This window comes from Eutrigla gurnardus (genome assembly GCF_963514095.1).
Source record: "Eutrigla gurnardus genome assembly, chromosome: 6".
NCBI lineage: Eukaryota > Metazoa > Chordata > Actinopteri > Perciformes > Triglidae > Eutrigla > Eutrigla gurnardus.
The window spans coordinates 14277273-14295183 of record NC_139920.1 but is presented as its reverse complement, the minus strand read 5'-3'; the positions used below and the strand labels follow the sequence as shown (position 1 = coordinate 14295183).

At 40.4% G+C, this 17911-nt stretch overlaps 2 protein-coding genes across 4 annotated transcripts in view; both read right to left on the bottom strand.

Annotated features, from left to right (window-relative positions):
* LOC311014876 (G-protein-signaling modulator 2-like) overlaps positions 1-17911 on the bottom strand; it is a 305151-nt gene that overhangs the window by 5438 nt on the left and 281802 nt on the right. Inside the window, exons 1-7 of one of the 3 annotated variants that reach the window (XM_084011773.1) lie at positions 10259-10399; positions 3277-3498; positions 2937-3072; positions 2439-2578; positions 1408-1531; positions 1045-1160; positions 151-306 (exon numbers count right to left, since the gene is read on the bottom strand). In XM_084011773.1, the coding sequence (XP_083867899.1) occupies positions 151-306; positions 1045-1160; positions 1408-1531; positions 2439-2578; positions 2937-3072; positions 3277-3497 (893 nt within the window). In that variant the 5' untranslated portion in view covers position 3498; positions 10259-10399. Of the gene's footprint in view, positions 1-150; positions 307-1044; positions 1161-1407; positions 1532-2438; positions 2579-2936; positions 3073-3276; positions 3499-5725; positions 5883-10258; positions 10400-17911 lie in introns of those variants that run through there. The other 2 variants (XM_084011772.1, XM_084011774.1) reach the window with 2 other exon arrangements.
* Positions 12334-17533, bottom strand: LOC311014333 (fetuin-B). The gene is made up of 7 exons (XM_084010883.1): positions 17232-17533; positions 15908-16018; positions 15364-15451; positions 14894-15060; positions 14305-14412; positions 13778-13864; positions 12334-13051 (listed from the first exon to the last, which is right to left on the bottom strand). Exons 1-7 carry the CDS (start codon positions 17463-17465, stop codon positions 12554-12556), a joined length of 1293 nt encoding a protein of 430 aa, XP_083867009.1. The 5' UTR covers positions 17466-17533; the 3' UTR covers positions 12334-12553.

The following is a 17911-nucleotide window of genomic DNA, read 5'->3' as shown; positions in this document are numbered from 1 at the left end:
ACAGTAGCTTTATGGGTGTTGGAAGTAACACCACCAACATTTAGCAGGTAATTAGCTCATTGGCCACCCACATTGAGACTGTAAATGCTCATTATACTTCAAAGACAGTTTGACAGAAAGTGGAAAACAAATAGCTTTTATAGCCAATACCTGTCATTGAGGTCCTGAGCAATGACCAGATGTTTGAGGTGGTAGTCAATGGCTCTCTCATAGTCCTGCAGTAATGTGTAGGTGTTTCCCAGACTGTAGCAGGCCTGGGCCTCCACAGCTTTGTCCTTCAAAAGCCTGGCCAGCTGCAGAGTCCTCCTGAGGGCGAAACAGAGGAGGAGGAAGATAGTCAAAGAATGTCTAGGGTGGGAGCGGGAGAACGATAGTGATCTGCTACTTTCATTTATTTCTTTGTCGCAAACGTCCAAAAGGCTTCTGTGCCTAGAAAATGCTGAATTCAGAAACGTGAGAAAGCATCAATCAACTGCTGCGTCTGAACAACTACATGTCTGCACACGTCCCGCTGTTATAAATGACTGTATTGTATTCAGAACGGTTTGTCTGCTTTGCATAAGTACAACGGTAACTTTACTTCAAACTGATTTAAGCTGATTCTAGGACATTTTTATCAACCATGTGTATTATACTGTACTTAATGTACACTACTTGTCTACAATAGTCATTTCTACTGTGAATACAATTTTATATATATTTTATACAGACAATTTATATATATAATTGTCTGTTTATAAAGCAGCCTCCACTTCTGAATGCCCACAGGAAGAGCTATAAGTGCATGTATTAGACATATCTGCTAATAAATGTGTATACCGGTTATAAATGCTAAACATAAACACAAGGTAAAGTGCTGGTGTGATGACCTAATTTACCATAAGTTTGTTTCAATCCCGTAAGCCTTCACAGTACTAAAAAATAAAAGGTATTTCATGAACATTGCTGTGCTAAAATGAAAACGTCACACATTGTTTCGTGTCTGGATATGACGGTGCCATACAGAGATATCTGAAAGGCCTCGGGCCTGACTTGTTTACTTACTTGTAATGGCCAGCTGCCACTTCAAACTGGCTGAGGAATATGTGGGCATTGCCAAGGTTACAGTGGGCCCTTCTCTCAGCAGACTTATCCCCAAACTCTTTAGCGATGAGCAGCCGCTGCCAAACAGGACAAACAGTAGGGTGCACCTCACCCAGATCAGGATTAACGGGACACAATTTGAGGTAGTCAAGACGCACACAGCCTTAAGGATCACGGTCAAAGTCAGACCAGACAAAAAGGTATGTGGATACAAATTTCTTAACCAACTTGTCCAATATCGACTAATGCTGATAAATGTATATCAAAAGCCTTTGAAAACACAGGGAACAAAGCCAATTTGAAGCAGCAAGGTACTCCACATACCTTTTCATGTGCAGCTGCCGCAGTATCAAAGTCACCAAGAAGATAGTAAGTGTTGCCGAGGTTACCGTGGGTACGCCCCTGGGCTGCCCGATCGCCTAATTCCTTTACCAGAGACAAGTTTGCTCTTAAAAACAAAAAAACAAAAAACATGCATTTACACATGAATACTTTTGCTTAATATTCATGGACAAATTGTGATTTTTCAGACCACAACATCCAGTGAGCACTCACAACAGAAACAATACTTTCCTTTTGGTTCTTTGTATGAAAATAACTGGGCTTAATAATGGATATACATTTATATATTTGCCAAAATAATCTTAAACTTTCGAGATTTCAGAGACAAGAAAAGTACCACCTGTTAGCATGTGGCAGATTTCAAAGCTAGAAAGTGGATTTTTACTTCCGATTGTTTTGTTGCAATACTATTTCCATAGTCAAGACTAAATGTTATGCTGAATAAAGGAAAATCATCCTGGTTACATGTCAATGGAAATCAGCAGTATTTTGTCTACAGGCTGATAGAACCAAGAAGAGTGAGAACTTACTCGCAGGAACTTTTATACTAAGTGCAGCAGTGGGCTGATGATATAATATGAATATGGTACAGAGAATGATGTTCTGGAGAAATATGTGAGTTGACGGTTCACACATGAAACACTTCAAATTAGCCAGTTATTTGGGGAAAACCTGGGAGATGAGGATTTAAAAGCCCCACTAGGATAGACTGTAGTAAGTTCTGTTACAGTAGATTGGAATTGTTCCACATAAAAAATTGAAAGAACAATTTGAAAAGAACAGAGAAATACTTGTAATGGAACTTTCTGCTTTTTGTTTTTGGACATGGTTTCTTGTAATGGGTTGGGCCACATGTTTGGCATGACATAAAAAAACTAAAACTAACAGGGATTATTGTAGGGGAACAAACATGTGACTCTGCAGTTAGCAATCAAGTCACTTCTATCATCTTCAGGTCTTTCAAAAATAAACGCAAAACAACAAATATCCAATGATTAGTAACACCAACTCACTCATAGTACTGAGCAGCTTTCCTCAGGGCTATCCTGGCCTCCTCTGGGAACTCTCCTGGCTCGGCTCCAGTCCAGCAGATGCTCTTGCCCTTGGCGTGGTAGACGTTCCCAAAATTATACAGCGCTCGAGCCTGCCCAACCTATAGCACGCACACCAGATTTTCACAGACGGAAACCAGAGTTGCCAGTGCTGTAATTATATACTTAAAATACACTGACACCAGACCTGCTTGTGTTTGCATGCGGGCTGGCAAACTATTCTAGATGTTGGTACACCTACGCTTCGCCGTCATCATGCATACCAAAACTGTTCTCTGGAAGCGGAGCAAGTTATGCGGAACTGATTGAAATTTAATTTGGATCCATTTATTCGAATCAAAGCAAATGGTTTTTCAGTCATTGACTGAAAAATCATCCACTGTCAGTTTCTTAAGATAAAAAGAAATGTTTCACCTATAACTAAATAACTGCCCTGCTGTCTTTCTTCATCTGACCCACCTTGTCATACATGGCTCTGGTGATTTCCAAATGTCTTTGGCAACAAACCACTGCTTCATCATACCGTCCTAAAAGCTTTAATGTGTTCCCAAGGTTGCCACTGGCTTTTGCCTCACCAAGTTCATCTCCAATTGTTCTGGGATTGAAAAAAAAAAAAAAACACGAGTTAGTAATTAAACAATAATATCGGTGGCTTACTGAAGTATGAAAGAGGCGCGAACGTAATTACAAGCTGCAAGCAATGATACGGTGGAGGCAAGTCTAGAAATTGTAATCGTGAAGTTGGACCTCCATAAAACGAGTGCAGAAATGGTATAAACTATATTAATTTTGTGTTTACCTGGTAAGTGTGAGGTCGTGGCGATGGTACTCCAGGGCTTTGTTATACTCTTGGAGGTGAAAGTAGGCATTGCCCAGCTGGCTGTAGATGGCACTAAGGATTTGAAGGTCCTCTGTTCCAACTTGGATGGCAGACTCAAAGAAGGACACACCAGCACGATAGTCACCAGCCTTACAGAGCCGCTCCCCTTCCAGAGCCAGGTCAAGACATGACGACTCCATCCTGCAGGGAGGAAGGAGGAAGATCTACGTGAGAATAGAAGTTAACTCTATCTAGAGCTAAACTGAGAACCATTGTTTTCAGTAGATTTATTAGAAAATATAGAAAAAATGTTGATTTGTCCCACTGCCAATTTGCATGAACACTGAATGTTTTCAATATGTATTAGTCAAAATAACACAATTATCTATGTAAATGTATGTTCTGCCAATCAATTTATCGACAAATTAAGTTCTAATTTCCACAATTTTAAAACAACTATATCTTTACAGACACAGAAACAGAAACTGTGAAGCAGAGAGCAGTTCAGACCACATGAAGCCACAGACAAGAACTATAAATCCAATATAAGACAGGGCATATCCTGTCTGTCGTGAGCCTGAAAAACTCTAAAATTAGCCTGGAATGAAGATGGGCCTTACATTTAACCATGAACACAAATTAAACTCAGATGTGTTTGTGGTAAGGACGACCATTTTATGGCCTCCACACCCTTCCTAAGAAACAAGACCATCCCTTTTAGTCAAACTGCCAGTATTGAGGAGAAAGAAAGAAACAAGAGTGAATCCATAGAATCACATTAGAAGTTTGTTAAACAAATCCAGTCATGCATAGGTGTACAGGAAATCCAGCATATACTTCATTTGTAGGATGCAGATAACACATTCTGAGCTGAACACGATTCATTCCACTTGATTGATCCCAAATTTGGATGGAACAACGCTTAACTTCTCTGTATTCAGTCAGAAAAATATTTATTTTATAAAAACTGAATTTTGTTTAGTTTATTTTCAAGCATACAGGACTTAAATTTACCAAGCTGTTTTTTTGCGATATAATTTGATTTTAGTGCAGATCTCATGAAAATAAATGACATTTGCCAGCATTCATTTTTGTTTGAATAATAACAGGTTCATGACTTGAACCTTGTTTTCTAATATCTCTCAATATCACCCATCAAAATAAGTAGTGGTTAGGTAGCTGCACTGGGTTGCACCAAATATGTGTAAATTAATTTTTTACTTAGGTCAGAGTTTACATTTTAAGGGAAATAGTTGCAATGTAGGCATTAGTTAGGCTATCATATTGCGTTTGTTTTATAACGATACAATGACATCTGCTAATCAATACGGCAGTGTCTCCATTATATTAGCATATCCTATGCTGTTATTGACCGTTTCACCACTCGATGTTACGGTTGTCATTTTAGACGTAGATTGAGGGTGTATCGTCATCGCCTCCTCATAATGCTTTGTCCCAGTTTACACACCTCTTTTTTGTTGGTGGTGATTTGTTTCAAAAATGTACAGGCACTGAGACTTGTTTTTGCACACAAGCCTGGATCAAGGGCTCGGATGTGGATTTAAAGAAAACAGTACAATGGATACAGAAGATTGCCATAAGATCTGGAGAATTTTATACTCTCTTCACTTATATATATACAACTTTTACCCCAGAACAACAAGCGAGATGAAGCTTACATCTCGATGGTGCAATCACACATCAACATACAGTATCAAACCATCTAGTTTCAACCAATCATTTAGTGTTGACTAGTGCGGACAATTATTTTAGAGAGAACGTATGTATAGCTGGAGCGACAGGCTGCTGGTTGGGCATTTAGCTCTCAAAGGGTCACATGGTCAATCCCCCTCCATGTTGACTTTGAAGGCCCCCTGAGAGACCCACAGTTTCTCTGACCTCCCCAATAAACTGCAACAAGGTCATTTGAAATTACAATTCCTAAAGCATTTTAGGAAATTGAAGGTTAGAGTTGCATTACAAGTCAGTGTCGTGCTGCCTTAACTTACTGCCTTCTAAACTTCTCCAAAGCTTCTAAGCTTCCTCACCTCCATTCTCCGGTACTACTTAAACAAACCTTGGTGGCAAGGACAGAAGTATTTAATCTCGGCTTGACAACAGGGACTTTCCGTCAAAGGTGAGAGTAAATGCAAAGACTTCATGAACTTAGATTAGAAAATGTTTTAGAGCTCTTCATAATTAAAAAATAGTATTTGCTTTTGGTGCATAAATATATTCCTTACACAGGATTTGTGCTCAGGCATGCTGTGATACCTAGGGATGAAGCTTTAAAGAGTATTATTTAAAGCTAATAAACAGAAATAATTGCTTTCCTTGTCTAGGTTAACATGCTTCCTGACATCTAGCAAAACAATTCATTACATTGAGTCGATGCAAAGCGAGGATACCACTTCCCTGGCCCACTTACCTTTTGCCTCTCCCCATTCTGATGCACTTAAGACAGTTTGACACGACGGACATTTCACGTTTCTTGATTCCTCTCTGGAGCAAACACAGCCCTTTCAGCACAACAACCTTTAGCTTCTCTTCCTTCACGTGCATACACATTACGCACGCGGCCACAGTGTCCCAATGTCATACAAACGAGTAAAACGCAGCTCCCTTGGATCTTCTGCACTCCCTCAGAGCGCTGTGCTAACCCGCGGTAACGCCAAAACACAGGTCTTAATCCGCTCAGTGTTCTTACGGACCTTACCGGTCCATGAAACCTTTTGTTTGAGTGAACGCAGATTAACATCAGGTTGTTACCAAGCAGAAATGCACAAAGAGAGAGAGAGAGGGAGCGTACGTTTAGCGGTCGTATTTCTCTATGACTTGGCCAATGGTAACCGGCATCTCTAAGCCTCCTGATGGTGGGTGTCACTTCTAATTAGGCCAGGCCTCAGTGGTAATTATAGCGACTTTAAGTGGCTCCAGTGAACCCTAAGGCTATTTGCTCAACACTCAAAAGAAATAATCATTCAGCAGCAGGCAGCATGGATGGCAATTTGTCTATTAACCCCTCAGAAATAAACTACCTGCATAATAATATACATTTTAAATGAGATGGTGTATTAGCTTTTTGGATTTCCATAATTCTCAATTTCTTGTGGCAAATCCCAACAGCCCCCCCCCCCTCCTCCCAAAGCTTCTAGTTACTCAGCTGTAGCCAATCCAGAGAAATCCACTTGTCTGAATGAACTAATAAGTTTGCATCAATAGGCCCCCTAGGGGAAGAAACTAAAAATTGCCTGACCATTAGGTTGAGCGCAAGGACTGGAACAAGCCATGTGACATTAAAGCTGCCACATTAATTGACCAAAAAGAATCCCAGCTAAATAATTATACAATCAGGATGGATTGTGGGAGTTACCTCACCTTAGTGCATGTCGAAATGTACTAGTAAATATCAGATAATGATGCTTTCTAATGGCCTTTTCTCAAAGAGCAACTCGGAGCACAGAGTCACCTTTAGTGCAGCTGTCATACGGGAAAACGGGTATTGCTGTTAGTATTAAAGACTAGACCAGGAAGTATCTGGTTATCAGATTGTTTTCAGTAACAGGTAATGGACAAGCCTGCAAGTTTTTGAAACCGAGTGGAATTCATTCAGGAGGAAAATGTGCCGATGGGAGACCAATTTGACAAGGCTTGTGTGTAATATAACAATGGGGTAATTATGTCGACTCTACCCTGCAATGACAATATAACCTGCAATCAGGTGCATATTCTCACAGTAGCTTCAGACGTGCCATGAAATATTTACTTTGTGGTTAGTAAGGCCCTCCTGCAGACTGCTCAGCATCCTTCATCGGTTAGCCAATAAGGTGTCATGTTACTGCCACAGAGAAACTGTTGCTATCTCACCTCACATCTATGTGGACAGATAACTCTGGAAATATACCATTAAGTACTGACAGATATGTCTGTTATTTCCTTTGTAATGAAACACACACACATTTCCATCTTGATACAAATCATTTTAAAAATGTATTTCGGCTGCAACTAACAATTATTTTCAAAATTGACTAACTTGCCTGGTCAATAACAATTTTAACCAGCAGATATTCACATTTAAGTATCTGTGACCACAGAATGTTAACGTTTTTTGCTTAAAAACTATTCTGATTATTAGTTGATTATCAATTACTGATGGACAAATCAATACATTCACTAGATAAAAAGTGTAGTGTATAAGTGTATAAAGTATCCAGGCTTTTATCACAGTATATGAAGCACAACAATCTTTCTTCAGATATCAAGCAATAAAAAGGAGATAAGTTTACAGTTATCTGAAGTTCAGAATCTATAGAAAGATACCATATTTATTACAGCTAATGAGACACTTAATATGCAGCCTACCTCAGGCGGACATGCAGTAAATGCTCCTTGTCCCGTACACAGTGCAGAGAAACGCTGACATACATGACAGGCAGACTGGTAGTCCTAACAAGAGCCGGAGACTGAACCACATGATGGATCCCTGTTGACCCGCCAAGCTAAAGGGGTATTTGGACTGTGATAAGGACTCGTCCTTGGGAAAGGTTGAATACAGCATTCCATTGGACGACTAACTCTGTCCCACCTCTTAACTTGAAACTGGAGCTGAGAAGCAACAGTGAACACTTACTGACCCACATCGCCATGGCACCGGCAACATCTAATTCATTTCATTCATTCAACACAATCGAGAGTCATTTTGAGAGGATGCAGATGGGAAAGCACTTGGGCAAACAATGCTACGGTTTAAATATATTAATGTATGCTAAATTTATGCTCTGATAATTAGTTAATCATTTCAGTGACTTTGTGCTAAAATAACCTAAAATGAACTGTTTTCAGTTACTAAAATGTGAATATTCACTGGTTTAAAAAAGGACCTTCATTTATATTGCACTATAGCACTATAAAAAAATTAACAATAAATAAAATACTGTAAAAATGTTGCGGCCACATCATCTAACTAGCTTATTAATGTGTGGTGGGTATTTATCTGGATTTATCATTTGAAAAAGCAGCACCAAAGCTTATCCACACTGCTGCATTCAGATGATGTTATCCTGCTTTACGGTACAGACTGAGCACAAGGAAAAACCACACCGTTGAAGCACTATTGTGTCAAACTCCCACACATGCACACAGAAACTTGAGCTTCAACAGAGCAGCCAGCATTTCGTCCGTTCCTCACACTTCCCATTTTCGGGTGATCATGTGCTCTCTGCCAGCTTTTCCCGTCAATCTGTGTGTCATTGCATTGAACTGTGTCGGACTTGTTTGCCTCCCAATTGGCTTGAATGAGCATATTATCCTATGACCTCATTCAGTGACTGAAGTGTTTTCACCCGGAGAACTCCAGCTGACTACGTGATTTTCGTTGATTGCATCATCCTGTTAGCTCCAGACAGCATAGCAGGGAAACACCCCCACGGGTGCAGCAGCTTCTGATGCCGATCCATAACGTCAACCATCATGTTCAAAGTCACATAGCTCTTTGTAATATTTGTCTAATGCTAACTTGCATGGTAACATGATTAAATAAATTCGTTTTGCATATGGGATTGGGTTTAAGAACCCCCTGTGAAATACACAGCAAAGCTGCAGATCAGGTTGCACAGACAATTATAGTGATTAACAAAAGGAACATTACCAACGCAAACCTTGCAGTTACATTTGCACAGTTCTTTTTCACAGCCTCTCACCATGTTGTATTATCCGATACTAAGAAACACTGAAGGGAAAACTCCACAGGAACTGAGATCTACTGCCATGCAAAAACAAAACAGCATCAGCAAGTACCAACTTGTTCTGTTTACAACTATTTTGATGTAAATGTAATGTTTATATGGTCTGTTTACTTTAACTATTGCTAGTCTAGACGTCTGAATTGCTGCAATGAATGATGTGTGGGCATTTTGCAAATTAAGTGAGAGCACTTAGTTGCCAGTCGCAATTTTCTGATGTTCCAAAATAACAGGTCTGCATTAAAATAGCAATGAAAGAACCAGGACAGTAGTGTGGATGCTATAGCCATAAAAGTGTAAAAACCTAAAGGAAGCAGTTTTTCCCTCCACACAAAGAGTTGGCACAGAACTTAATTGTCAGTTGTAATAAAAAAATGTCACAGCAAAGTTTCTGTACCAACACTAGTAACAAAATATGCTGTAACATGACTTTCTTTTTCACTTTTGTTTTTGTTTGCAGAAGAATGGTGACTTAGGAGCAAAACCACAAATGTACTAAAGTACTGCACTGAAATAGCTCTTTGAGTAACAGCCTCTAAGTCAATAAATGATGCTGGAAATAGACCATATCCATTTCAATATGAATACACCCAACCCATTAAGGGATGCTCTCTAAAGCGAAAACCATATTCTTTTGAAGGAGCCGTGATTAGAGACTCGATCCGAACCCTGCGTGGGAAAAGAGGTCGCAAAGTTTAATAGAAAACTGCAGCCTTTCCTCTACGAGTTCAACGTCCTTCATCAAGAGAAAGAAAAATACTATAAAATATAATTGTTTTAATGAGAGCAGATTCAATATTTGCAATCAATTATCATCCGTATGTCCTTAAAGTGTCACGACCTGCCTTTAAGCCGTTTGTTTGCGTTGATAAAACGGGCAAACAGCGAAGCTGCACGTTATTTTCCGTTAACGTTAAGACTCATGATGACACATCTCTCACGAGGATGACTGTTTGGGATAAATCACATAGTGGGAAGCTGGAAACGAGTCAGTTTAGTATGAACACGCCTTCACATGCTCGCTGTTTTAAACGTTAAACAGGACATGATAATATTAAATATACATTTATATATACATGGTGTAAAGTCAGACCCGTGTTCACACAGTGGGCGAAGTAAGCTAGCGATAACGTTTCACACGTTCACTAGAAAAGGAGCACGACAACATGACTGGCATCAAAAACAAATAAAAAAACTTTCTAGGTGTTCATTTCACCTACCTTAAAATGAGGTCAGCAAATGCATCACACGCATGGCTTCGGCTTCAGAATGTATTTCCATGGATTTAAACTCTTTTTAAGTAATCGTTTCGCCAGTTGTTTACTAAACGACTCACTCGACCATCTAGGAGGACAACTCCGTTGGCTCGGGAAGTAGTTGAAGAGGCCACTCCTCGCGCGGAAAATCTGCCTCCAATTAGAATTCCACTGATGCTGCCTTCACGTGCAATTGGAACATTTGGCATCCTCGTTACTTAAACGCAAACTGTCGACCAATCGGATCTGTAAAACAAAATATACTTTAAATGTGACGTTTTGAGGCAGGAGGAAATCTTGAGGCCCTCGCTGATGGAAGTCATATTCTGTACAGCAACTCGCCGCAAGTAACTTGATTAATTAAGTCATGTTATTTGCCACATGCACTAGTTTTGAAGCTCTCTCCCGCCCCCTATCGCACAGAGTGGCTCTGTGTGGTATTCGATTTACAAATATATACCTATATACAGATCCTAATTTGAAAAAACTGGGGTGTATTTCAGATAGCAGGTTTTGTTCAAACTCTGAGTTTGTTAAACCTGCTTCATGGAATATAATCCCCTGGCCATGACATGGTTTATAAATCCAGTTCTCTAAAGGCAGAAGTTCCGAGAAACATGAAAGCAGCAAAGATTTCGACAATTTCAAAATAAAAGCATTCACGCCCAATTTCAATTGTAGCTTTTGGCTAAAAGTGTAATCTTCACAAGCTCACAACAGAGCAAAGTTAAATATATTTTATGGGGCATATATTAAAGCCTTGGATATGTGAAAACATAAAAAAATACTCTACATTTTTTGTTTTGTATTCCATTAATGAGGACCATGAGGACATTATTTTACATTTTACACCTTCAAACACATCAAAACGATCACAAACAAATATTTACCACCATCTACTAACCACTTATGCTCCTTTAACTTAACCAAAAATAATCCCAACCAACATTTTAAAAGTCTTACTGATGGGCCTGCCATGTATGTCGCTTCTACCAAAATAAAAACAAAAACACACTTATGCTTATAAATGTAATGATGTGATAATGTGCACAAAATAAGGATTTGCACAAAACATCATAGAAAGGATAAGAAGAACATCTGAATTGTTCTGCTTCTATAGCATTGGGTATATATTATAGTGCAGATAGCTGACGCAAAAAGCAGGAACAGAGGGAAAGGAGTAAGTGACTATAATTTCTTTGAATGTACACATTCACCAATTGACCCTCAATGTTAATTGGTCAGTGAGGAATATATAAAAACTGTGTATGGTCTCACCGGGGGTCTGGAATGAAAGTCAAATGGATGTCAGTTCAGCATAACAGCAGTGTTGCAATTTCTAAATTTGTTTCGGGACAGTTATTTTAGCCTTCATCACTCATCTTTGAAACCAGCTTACCTCTCTGTAATAAAAAACGTGTAGCGTACTCTGCTGTCCCCGAAGGAGTTTCCACCGTCCTTTAAATGAAGACAGACTTCTGCTTCTTGACCTGTGGGCTTTGCTCTATCTTGGTTATGCTTCACACTGCACATAGCTCTGCTGATGTTTGCTGAGTGTTTTTTATAGATGGCAAGTTTCTGGGAAAATAAACCCAGGCTTGCTGTGTTTATCAGAGTGTGACACTCGAGGATGACTTATCACATCTCCAATGCCTCTCGTCTATGTCTGTCTGCTCTTTCCAATAGATACATTTTCTGTTACATAGGCGAGCTCTTACAGCGGCCTTGAGACGTTTGTACTTGCCTCGCACCTCAATGCCATTCCAGCACTCAGTTTACTTCTTGTGCTCCGGTCAAACATTTTAGGACAAGTTTAAAGAAAAATGTGATTAATGTATTCATTATCGTGTAATGTGTTACAAGGGAACATGGTAAAAAAAACTTTTACTTTAAAATAGTTAACAGATGCATCTTTTTTGTCAAATAATTCATAAATGGACTAATTGTTTCATCTCTTAAATATTCACCTCTACCTTTATGGCTTTCCCAAAAGTATTGTCAGACTGTCAGCTTAATGTAAATTCATCGACAGAGGATTCAAACCCATATTTATTCAAATAGATCATTTGAAGCCATTTTCAAATACATAGGTTTTAATACTTGACTGCTCTGGGAGCAGTAATACAGTAGCAGCAGAGAAGTAATTTCAGTGCCAGTTACAAGAGACAGCATTCCTCTCATTAGCAAACATTATTACAAGCCTCCAGTGACAAGGAGTGGAGAAGTTAATGGGTCCACCCCCTCACCGGGAAGCTCCAGTTAAACTGTGGTATATCGAGCAGGACCCGGACAGGAGCGGAAAGGAGAGGGCCCACTGGGGAAATCAGACAGGAACGTGGGCTTGTGAGAGGGTGAGGTCTCCGTCAAAGCCTGCCGTTTCTTGCGGTCGTCCCTCTGGTAGCGGAAGTTAAAGGGCGGCCTCAGTGCTATGGGGCCTCCTATCTCTTCAGAGGACGAGGAGAAAGGATCAGCATTTGGTGGCTTCTGCTGCTGGTTTACTAGATGTTCAGCAGACTCACTGGAGGACGAGGTAAGAGGGTTAGAGGGGTTAACCTCAACAAAGGGGTCAAAGGGCAAGGAGAGAATGGGCGTGGGGGCAAACGGAGCTGGTTGAACAGCAGGGGGTGCTGTGGGGTCAGAAGGAACAGGCAGAGGATCCGTTACTGGGTTGTCGACCAGAGGTGGGAAGGTTGGGATCGCAGGGTCTTGGGGGAGGTCGTGACCCTGAGGCTGCACCGGTCTGAGGAAATCCACATTCTGCAGACGAAGAGACAATAACACACCCAAGTGATTTTTGACAAACTCCCAATATATTGCTGCAAAAGGAGTCACACTCATCATTATATTACACATCATGGGTCTAACAAGGACTGAGATGACAACATGATTACAGCACGGGCCCATCCAATCGGAAATCTCACACATACGTTCAAACACACACGAGAAGCACGGCATACATTTGAAGACACAACAAGATATGACAGAATAATTATGCGGCCAGTGGCATTCGTTCAGAACGCTGAATTACCATTTCAAAGGTTACTCTAGTAAAATCTCAAACAAAACAGCATAACACATTCATCAAATCTCGCTTATTACATTCCTAACTGCAGCCCTACCGAGCGAAGTGACTGGCACTGCAATTTACATTTTTCCCTTTCTTGACGTTTTAATGCACTTGAATTGTGTGATCTTTTTTTGTGGCGTACGTGTTATTTCGTCAACGAGTGTTAAACTTCTCTGCTGCTGCTTTGCTTGTATTCAGTGAGTACAAGGACAATCTTTTTATGTGGTAATCAGATTTGAAATGCAGGTCAAAATCTGAAGTTCCTCCTGTGATTGTTAAGAAAGAACATGAAAGCACTGAAAAGTGTACAAATATGTGAGCAGCAAATAGAGTTTTCGTAGTTTACACATTAAAAGAGGTACATATTGGCATATTAATGTCTGTTTTGAAGTAAATATTTGAACTGTTTCTTATACCTGTGCTTTGAACATCTCACAGGACACCTGGACCTCCGGGTGGACTTCCAAGTCTCCGTGCACGGATCCTGCACAGAAACCTGCAGTCTGAGAGGAGAACACAGGAAACTTTATTGATTTGTTTTAGGATACTGGGTTACAGTAGAAAGGGAGGAAAAAGCATAAAGACAATAATAAATTATAAAAAGGAGGAGTTAACCTGTCAGGCTTCCTTTATAAGATGATCAATTACTGCAGTCTTTTAGTGGTGTCAGTTTTAGAAAATGGAAATTACTCTGTCATGTCATGAAGTAATACTTCCAGGAGCTATTTCAGTCATCGTGAACAATATGCTGGCTGATTGATGTGTATTTAAGTGTTCTGAACAACATTAATTAGCGTCATAACAGTGTCAGATTGTCAGCATAGGAATCCATTTCTTTGAAATAAATGGAACACCTTCAGACAATGTTCAGTGATATTGTCTAGAAAGTTTCCATGTATCCAAATCAAGATTGGAATGATACCCGGCTCTGAGTTTGGAGTACCTCTGTGTCGGACTCCAGCGTCAGCCGCTGGCAGGTGCCTTTTTCTGTGACTCCCTCGGGACACTCCTGGACTGTGTACTCCACAAATGTGGCTTTCACTGGCACGACCTCAAATTATATATAAAAAAAAATGTATTATATGGTAACAAAAGGGTATATTGCACAAATAAACACATGCATAGGTATATAGAGGTAATATGACTGCTGTATGAAATGGCTATCATCTTGGTTTTAGAGCAGTGTTACCTTAATTAGCAATATTTTGAGTTTCTGCCCCCAAGAGAACTATATACTTCCTCATTCTCTCCCTTAAAATAAAGGCCTGGCCAGATAATAAGGCACTAAGTGTCTTCAGTGATCTTTTGCATCTTTTCCAGACTCTTGTATCATTATGACATTTAAGGAGCAGTAAAAGTACTCATCTGGCACACAGAAGCCCACAGGTGCACTTCGCCGTCTGCTCATGTACACCCAGAGATTTGTCTTAAGTGTCATTTCCCCCAATAAACGTAACATTCAACACACTGTTGTGTAACGAGCCCCAAAGCTTTCTTTGTCCAATCCCAATGAATGACTTCCAGCCGTGTACCTGCGCCGCAGCTCTGGTGATCCTCTTCACTCCGAGCCCTGCACCCATGGGTGACGTTCTCTTATAGGACGCCAGAGTGACACGAGCGGCGTTCACGGCCTGTTGGCTCACGACGGGGAGGAGGGAGGGGCAGGTTGGACAGGTCTGCTGGAGCTTCTCTGGGGGGTCTACAGCAACCAGCCATGAAGATGATAGAGACGTTTAAATAAGCATTACCCCTGATAGTACAACTAACAGGTATTTGTATGCAGAAACACGTGGACAATAACAGAATTACTAATAGAACATGATTTGAAACAGTGGGAAATCACAGGTGTATTATACTCATTCAGGCCCATCTTTTTAGGCCATTAGTGAGCCATCAGTGTTTGTGAGAAATGAAATTGTCTACAGAGAGAAATGTCTATTTTAAGGGATATTATTACAACAAATATAACCTGTAGAGAAATCTAATGATATGTTAATGTTACCTGGGACAAGAGTGCACTCGTAGCTGTACAGGTACGAGTATCCATCTGGTGTGTGTAGAATGGTGGTGTTGCAGTTGCCAGAGATTTGCTGAAAATAATAGGATAGAAAGAAACTACAGTTAGAACAATCGAGCCACATTACTATAAAGATTTTGCAACATAAAGAGAACAATCCAAGACAAAGTCGTGTGCTCTTATACTTGAGAAGCAGAATATTAGACAATGAGAGTGAGGATATTTTCGGGAAGTGGCCAGTATTTCTTCTTCAGTGGAATGTTTGTGGGGTAACCTGAGCAATAGGCCATGCGTATTAAAATGTAAGATTAGGAGCCATGCTGCAGAAAATCCCCTTCTGGAAAGTAACAAAATGTTTTGTAGAGTATACGAAAATGTTACAAAATCTAAAACATGAATCCAAATGGTGGTGTTTTGTCACAACATTGTGATTGTCTTAAATGGCCCTTTTTGCAGCGTGAATGGATTGCATTATGCCAGCGGGGGTCCTCCCAAGTACAAACATGTATAACATGTGCGTGTGTCCTACTGTTTCCATGAATGGTCTGACGTCACAGCGTTTCCATGGTTTCGGGCTTCCTATGTGACACGTTGTCTCCAGGACATCCAGGTCCAGGTAATACACGTTGCCTGCCGGGCCCTGACACACACAATGCAAACACAAGTCATGAGAGGGACGATGCTGTTTGCTCAGACTTTCCAACACTTCAGTCATGTGCAGCAGTATTTTTTCTCACACACACATTCCACACATCCTTATCGGGGGCCGAAGTGAATGAGTAAGTCCTCTGTCAAGTACACTCATTTGTTCGGCTGCATTTTTAAGGAACCATTTAGGAGGGCGCTCCGTTTAATTCCCTATAAGACTTTGGACAATATCGATTCTAGCAGCAGCACGGAGAACTAATCTCAGCCATTTGAGCAGGCGTGATGGCGGCCCTTTCAGGTCATGAAGTTAAACAGAGCCTCTTAAAACCGGATCTATCCCACAGCCGGGCTACAATAGCCTTCAGCTGGTGACAGCGTGAAGTTCATAAAGCCTGTTGTGTAAGGTCTGTCCCAGCGGCCCTGGACTGAAATGAACTGGCCTTTAATTCAAGTCAAGTCACTTTTTATTATAGTACCACACTTAACAACAACAGCAGTTAGCTGTTATTTGCGTTAGACATGCAAAAAATACAACTCAAATATTGATATTATAACAAAAACACAACAAGAACATTCAAATAATAAGTCGTAAGGCTAAAGGGGGTAACACATAGCAGTAGAGTGAGGCAATAAGCATGTAGTAAAAAAAGAGAAAAATAGGATAAAAAAATTAAGAATAAATAAATAAAAAAAGAATAAAAAAATGGAGGTGGCTTCTCATTCCATGAAAATTAATGTACATCAATGTTACTGTTATATTTATAATAAGAGACATACACTGTAAGTATGTATGGTTCCCATCCTTTAGTGGTTGCACACTAATGTAATTGCTGCTATTTTTCATGCCTTTGATCAGTTCAGTGGTTCTCAAACTAGGGTCTGGGGACCACAATGAGTCCTTGAAAAGCTAAGTTTAATTTCATTATCGTTCTCCGGAATGGGGAGTCAGCACACTGTGACAATGTAAGAGTGTGGTTTCTGATTAAGAGGTTTGACTGTGCACGGTCATTTGTGACAACAGAAACACAAATCTCCTCAAACGGGGGTCCCACTGACATGAAGATTGGCCACATTTGGTTAAATCTATCATCAGTCAATTTTTTTTGTCAGCAACAATAGAAGGGAAAATAACATCTCCACCCTGTTCCTCTTGTTAAACATGAACAAATCACCTGCAGAGAGGATGTGTTTGTGTCAGTACTGACCTGGGCGTGCAGGTGGACGTTTGCAATGCGGTTGAGGGCAAACTTGTAGCCATCGGTGCGATCCTCGTTGGTGTAAGTCAGAGCCAGGCGAGACAGCTTCTCCACCGCTTTGTCGTTACAGGGGATGGGAGCGAGTTCAATAGGCGACAGTGCAAAACCCTCGGCGTACACACCCACAGTGTGAATGGACAGCAGGGAGAGCAGCAGTAATAATGCACAGGTGGCTTTGTCCATGGCGGCACAGGCTCCCGATACTAGCTGAAAGACAGAGCTGCTTTAAAGTGAAGTTTGTTCTCTTGTGTTTGCATTCGGTCTCTGCAGTGACTTTTGGAATCAAAACAGGGACGGAGATGTTGAAATGATGCCAAGGACAAAGTTTATTGGATGTCAGCCAGCCGATTCTTGTGAATGAATGTTCCTGTCGTTCTTTTAACACAGGGAACGCTCTACGACGAATAGAGGGGTGACACAAATTCCATACATGCCTTTACATGCATGCAAAAACATGATTTAAGGGTATTTTATTCTCAGTGCAGAGGTTCCTGTTTCATCTCTAATCAAAAGGTGAACAGTGTATTTAATAGGTCTACGTTAATGCAATACTTATTATTTACATTAAAAGTTGTTCTACTACAGATTTACATTGAGCAACATTTGTGGCTGCAATATGAGCATCTCAC